This window comes from Nestor notabilis, unplaced genomic scaffold, assembly GCF_000696875.1.
Source record: "Nestor notabilis isolate BGI_N333 unplaced genomic scaffold, ASM69687v1 scaffold20056, whole genome shotgun sequence".
In the NCBI taxonomy this organism is placed as follows: Eukaryota; Metazoa; Chordata; class Aves; order Psittaciformes; family Psittacidae; genus Nestor; species Nestor notabilis.
Window position 1 is genome coordinate 21633 of NW_009934543.1, and position 6735 is coordinate 28367.

General features: G+C 52.1%; 1 protein-coding gene across 1 annotated transcript in view; it reads right to left on the reverse strand.

Annotated features, from left to right (window-relative positions):
• Nucleotides 1-1601, reverse strand: part of HOMER3 (homer homolog 3 (Drosophila)) — a 10813-nt gene extending 9212 nt beyond the window's left edge. Inside the window, exon 1 of the mRNA XM_010017411.1 lies at nucleotides 1588-1601. Within this exon, the coding sequence (XP_010015713.1) occupies nucleotides 1588-1601 (14 nt within the window). The remainder of the gene's footprint in view (nucleotides 1-1587) is intronic.
• Nucleotides 1602-6735: the final 5134 nt, after the last annotated feature.

Genomic DNA, 6735 nt, shown 5'->3' on the forward strand with positions numbered 1-6735 from the left:
CATAACCCAAATTCTCCAGCATTCCTGTGAGTTGCTTTTCCAAGATCTCTGGACTTCTCTGTGCTCTCCCCAGGAGCTCTCCACGTCCTGGACACCTTCCAAAGCCCATTTTAGAAGCTGGGGGACTGCTGGATGCCCCTGCAAAGTAAAAGCCCATGCCTGTTTATGCCTCCTATTTGACCACCATCCAGGCAGCACAATGACAGCAGCTTTCACTGCACACGAGTGACTCTGGGCTATGAAAATACACTTAGCACATTAACAAAGCTACCAAGGGTGTTTAGGTACAGGTTTTTACCTTCCTCTAGTTTCTGTCCTCTTCTGCAGTCTTCAGCCATTTCCCAAGGCCAAAAGCCTGGTTATTCCAGCAATAACAGGTTATGCCCTCAGGTTAGTAGGTCAAATATGCATGTTCACCCAAGGATAGGCAAGAAACTTGGAAGCAGAAGCACAAACAGGACATCACCACCTTGTGTTTGGAGTATACCTGACAGCCCTCCACAACACAGCTGGTGAGGCAGAGCCATGCTCATGATTAGGGGTTACAGTCTTTTCAGCCAACCTTGAAGCTTTCTTTCACCATCCCTCAGCACCTCAGCAGGCAGCTCCTGGCAACTGCACCAGGTACAGGATTCTTTGGCTGCTGTATTATTTGTACCTCGTATCTCCAAGCCGGAGCTCGAGGGAAATGGATGGATGGATGGGTGGATGATGTGTCTAGGATGTGAGCACAAGCAGCGCCTTCCCTCAGCACAGCTCTTCCTCCCTTGACTCATCTCGGGAAGTGCATCCTGCAGCGAGAGGTCACACTGCAGGATTCAAAGCAAGTCACTTCACAATGAATGCAAGGAAACACTTCACCACACAACGTGCAGCTGCTGCAAGAAAGCTCTGAACTGAGCACTGCCTGGGCTCTGTAAGCAGTAAGACCTGAGCTGAACTAAGGACTTGAACCAGAGGCATCAGGATGTAACTCGAGTGTTTCGGGAGCAGGAAGGAATGTTCCCATGACACAACATCAGGTGCATCGGGGTCTGGGCTTGCCTTTGGTTAAACCCAAGGTACTGGCCATTACCCAAAGCCAGTGAAATGTGAGGTGACTGGGAACACCCCCCGTGGCAGCTGCACACAAGGCACAAGCACAGCCCTGCTCTGTGCAAGCTCCCCAAATCCAGACACTTGTATTTCCTGCCCGTTCCAAGTCCTCACAGCTGCCACGAGCAGCCTTTCCTGTCAATCCACAGTACCTGGTGCTTTCTGAACACAACCCAAAGCTTAGGAAGGAAATCATATCCTCCCTGCTAGCTCTCAGTTTCACACCTTGGTTCCCAGGTTACAGCCCTGACAGATCTCCTGTGGCTGCAGAAGGGTCTAAACCAGCCTCTCTCTGCAGCTTCTCTGCCTGGTTTTATTCAGCCACAGTCTGGTTTTGGAATCAGATTCATGTTTTCCAGGCTCCAGCGACAGATACGAAGTTTCACAGGGATCACAACTTACCCTTTGAGACACAGTAGCTACAGAGTAGGGAAAAACTTAGGTTTCTGCACCTTAACCCCCAAATCCTGGCTAGTGTTGGAAGAACATTACCTAGTTAGTGACATTTGTTAGGAAGGGCAAGACTAGAGGCCAATGGAGTTAGTATGTGTCTCCAGCAGCTTCCTCCTCAGGTCTCCTAGCTGCAGTTTTGCCTCCAAGGGATTCCTTCCAGCTGTTATTCACCACACAGAGCACAAGGCGTTCAACCAGGCAGCATTCAGGGGCTCCCTTTGTCCCAGGCTTGTAGCTTGCAGTGATTCCTCACCACTGAACACGTTTTCTTCCCTGTCCTGGGGGATAAGTGGGTGAGCTGTGTAACTGGAGTAAATCCCCTTGGCAGCAGGCGCTGGCTGCTGGGAGAGGGCCACAGAGGGGCCTGGAATGCTCTTGTGTTTCCAGTCACGCGCCCGTGATGCAGCTCCTCAGAGATGAGCCCTTGCCCGCACGGAGCTATTCCTGTGCTCAGCAGGGCCTGCACCCAGCGCCAGTGGAACCCTCCTGCTGACTGCAGCACCTTTCAGACCAAGTCATGTCCTCTCCATGCACCCTGAGCTCTGACATTCCCGAGATCACCCTCCTCTGCCTGCAGGGATCGGGTCTGCAGCTATACGGAGGATTCCCACCAGGTGTGCTCCCGAGAGCCAGGCATGATCCCAGAGTCCAGCAGGGAGGAACCCCTGTGGCTGCCCTGTGCTGTCTCCCCACGGCATGTGAGAGCTGTGCTACCATTTGCTTTGTAAATGAGGCTCTGCAGTAAACGGTCCCACCCTGCTCTCTCCCATGTCAGCCGAGACTGGGTATCTCAAAAAGAAGTGTAAGAAAGTGAATTTGCATGATGAAAGATGCCTGTAGAAGGGATGGAAAGCCCAGATCTCCAGCCTCTTTAGCAGGTCTGCCTCCAAGCAGGTCAGCTGAGAGTATCTTAATACCTGGAAACCCCCAGTGCCTTCCCACTGATCACTCTAAGCCAGGAGTGGTTCAGGAGGCCACTCACCACAAAAGCCAGTTACTTTCCTTCAGAGCACCAGGAGTGGAAAACAAACTGCCACTGGAAGCCCTGTCAGAGAGGAGAAAAGCCTTCACAGGGTTAGCTTACGCTTTTTGTACTCCCATGGAGCCAACCTGGCCGCTCTCCTGCCAGCACAGCCCCTGGACACGCATGTTCTTTTCCTGGTCCTGGGTACACTGCAAGATGCCCCTCTGATGGTGCTGACGGGAAGGTGCTCTGCTTCTTTGTGCCTTCACACCAGCACTGTGCCTGACGCTCCTCATACCTCTGTTTGTCCCTTACGGCGCTCCCTGGAGCTACCCCACTTCCCGCTGGCTGCGTGAGGTCCATCCTTCCCGTCACAAACATGCAAGCCTCGCAGGCTCTCCCATGGGCCTGCTGCCAGCTCCACCACATGTGCTTTGCTTCCAACAGAGCAAACCGGCACCACCAGCACCAGGGCTTAGCAGCGGCTTCCCCTGCCTGTGCCCGGGAGGGAATCCCGCAGCCGCCTCCTCCAAGGGAAGTAGAATATGCAGGACCTCCTGAAGTGATTGCTCGTGTTTCCCTTCTCCTCACTGCAGCTGGAAGAGCTGCTGCCAACGGGCCTGTCCCTCCTAATGGTGATTGCTTTACGTGGCCTCCTCACAACTACCGGAGCAGCACGCCAGCCTGGCCCCGGGACAGGGCTTTCTAGGAAGCAGTGCCTGAAGCTCCGCAGGTAATGCTCAGGACAGCTTTCTGCTCTGCTTGGGAACAACAAAGAGATGTTTATGTTCCTTTTGCAGTGCTTGTGCAGGGGGAAAAAAGTCTTTCTTTGTTTTAAATCCATCAAATGGTACAAACCGTATCCAGCAAGTACAAGAATGTCATTATGGAGGACAGTGGCCAGCCTGGAAACCTGCCTTTCAGTCCTCACTTGTCTGACAAGGTTAAAGCAAAGCTGCAAAACAAAAGCTCTCCTGGAGCCTAAGTGGAGGAGCACAACAAAAAACCAGAGAGAAAGAGCAGGCAGCAACGCAAACCAAGAGAGGCAAAGCAATAAAGTCTGCAGATGCAGGCACATCTCCAAGAAGTCACTAATGGTTATTGAATGGAAAATGCCTCCTCCAGCAGCAGGGCTTGACACAGCCCAGGAGTGGCTCAGCAAGGTGGGACACAGGCAGGACTGTGCTTCAGAGCAGGGAAAACTCAGGTACTGCCAGCCAGGGCAAAGAAGCATGGGCAGAGCCATGGCTGAGCTTGTTGCAGGCCAAGCTGATGACCTCTTGTTCCCAAACCCACCACAAAGCATATAAAAATAGCCCTAAAGTGCCCAGGATTCAAACTGTCATGTTCCCTCTCCCTTTTCCTCTGTGTTGTAAGTGTTTATGCTGGATACACCACACATCTCTCCATGCTGCCTTTTCTTGTCCTGCTCCCAGCTGGGAGTCCCCATGACTATACAGACACCACAGTGAAAAGGGCACGTGTCAATAAAGCCACTCACATCCCTCAGGGCTGCCCTTGGCAGACAACTGAGAAAAACCCAAGCAAATAACTGAAAGGACAAAGATCTGGCTGAGAGACAGACGTGTTCAGCAAGTGCCTGCTGGCAACTGGAAAGGATTCAGGTCCCATCGCTGCCAGCATCTGCTCCAGCCCAAGGGGGAAGGGCAACATTCAATATCCCATGGCCCACTGATGGCTTAAAAATGACCTGTCCCCAGTGAATGCCCCTATGCAGGCTGCCAGCTACCAGCAAAACCAAGCAGCTAAAACTGAAAAGTAGAGATGATCTAACCAGTCTAATGTGTTCTTCACAGCAGCAAAGCACCTGCCTCCAGGATGCTGCCTGAGTAAAGGCCCAAATGTCTCCTCTTGTGGCTCTTCCTGATGGAGAACCTGGAAGAAGGTCACAGGGTGCTTGGGGAGGACACATGAATACAGGGTATGGATCAGTCATTTCCCATTTGCTCTCTCTGGAGTCTCTGCTCCGTGGTCATTAAGACAGTGTGTAAAACTGCATGCTGGTCTCAGTTCCATCTTGGTTCTTGTATTATTTCCCTCTCTACAGCATCCAAATGGATTTCTTAATAAATAGCTGCTTATTTCCCCCTTGCCAGGAGAGCAAATCGCTGTTTGTCCTCTTAATGGATGGTCTCAGCAGAGTAGCAATGAACTGAGCAGGCCAAAGGGACTGCTCACCAAGGCTGGAGGAGGGACCCTGTCAGCTCAGGACACACTGAGACCCTGGAGGAGCAGCACACCCTGCAAGCACTGCCCCATGCCAAGGGGGTACAGATGGCATCAATTCAGCCCTGCACCAGCACCACATTTTACCTAGCAGGGGAACAGCAGGCATAAAAGGTGCCAAGGTCTGGAGAAGACCAAACCCAGCAGTGCCCCCTCTGTGCTGTGTAATCTGAACACATATGTCACTGCAGGCACGAGCTGTCCTCACGTGTCCTGTCGGGATGTGGGCTCTACCCTCCTCTTTATAGCACAGGGGCCTCTTCCTAAGTGGGATCTCCTAAATGAACCCAATGCTGCTCATGCAATGGGGAGAATGCAGCAGGAAGGGAGACGAGCCACCATCCAGAGAGGCCTCTCCAGAGAGGGCTTGCACATCTCCTGCTCAGGAGACAGCACCAGGAGCATCCCGTGACACACCCGGATCGTCTGGCTCAGTACATACACAGCCCAGCTCGCCCACCTTGCCGCAGAGCCCGTCCTGCACACACATATATCTACACACTGAGCAAACCCTTTCAATCCCTCTGCTGGGGATGTGTTTAACAGGATTGCAGAGAGTCCCCCTCTAAGCCTCACCAGAAACATACTCGCAAGCCTGCAAACAAGTCTAACAGCAGAACAGAAGTGAAAAGGTGAAGGAGTTTTTGGCTGAAGCTGCAGGAGGAAGAGGCAGAGCTGGGCAGGGTGTTCCCAGTGCACCCTCCAGCCTCCTGCCACAATCCTACAAAGAAATGTATCCTGTTGTAAGGAACAGCGCAGGATAGAGGAATGGACAGAGACACTTCGAAAGAGCTGTCAGCAAAGCATTTATCTCTCTGTCTAAACCAGCACCGTGGCAGCTCCAGTGTGTTTTCATTGCAGGCTCGCTCCTTGACCCACCCCAACTTCAGCTGCCTGTTGGGGTCTTTACACCCCAGAGAAACCGTGTTTTACTGCTCTTGCTTTCTCAAGGTATTTCCAATGCAAATAGCATCTCTTTGGTAAAATCCTGTTTGACAGTTCCAGGTTCACTCTCTCTTCAGCAGGTTCCTAAACCTAAAGGCAACTGCTAAACCACAACAGGGAGAGGAAGAAACCACAGGTTCACTGTTTGCACCCAGGGATGGCTTCTACACAGGGTGTGGGGAGGGGGCTCTTTGTGGTTGCACCTTTGCATTTGACTTCTGCTTTGTCCTTGTTCTCAGATCTTCTGTGCAATCCAGAAGATTTTTCCCACTGACATCCTCCTATTTCTTTAGTTCTCACAGTCCTGCCTGCCTGAGATGCCCCTTTAGTTAACTGAATTCCTTACCACATCCTGCTCACCTGCCCCCACCCTTTGCTGCTCAACCAGGGAGAAGAAACCTAGCTGCTGTGGAGAGGGAAGCTTTTAGAGCCACCATTCCCCAAATTGATAATAATGTTTCTGTCCTGTTCCAGTTCCTGGGCACAGTGTGTGACAAAAGAGCAGGATCCAAACCTAGACACAAGTGTAGAGTTTTAAGAGTGAGATTTGGTGGGTGAGCCCAAGTTCGAAGCCCTCCAGGGACACAAACAGTGAATAGGTCTGAGGTTTAGAGTAAAGTCTTTGAGCCACTTCAGGCAGCAGCTGGAATGTGCTGGGGAGGCTGAGCTTGGTCTGCATGTGCCTCCGTGCTCCTGAATGGGGTTCAGGCAAGGGCATCCCTGGCAAGTCCATGTGCTGGTCCCAGCCTGCAGCTCCTCACTCACTGCAGCTTCTCTTTGCAGGGATATTCATTTACTTGTCAGAGAAAGGAGCCTCTCTGCACTTGGATGCAGAGAGGATAATCACTCCAAACACTGTGCTCTGCACACAGGCAGCCTGTGGTTCCCCTCCATCTACAAACCAAGCCAAAAAGGCCTTGCAAGAAATGGGACCAGAATCAAAGCAGCAGAATCATTTGGTTCTGTGGCTGATGGGCAGAAGAGTTCTGAGCCCCTCGGGCAGGGAAGGGTTTTGGGGTGCAATGTTCCTG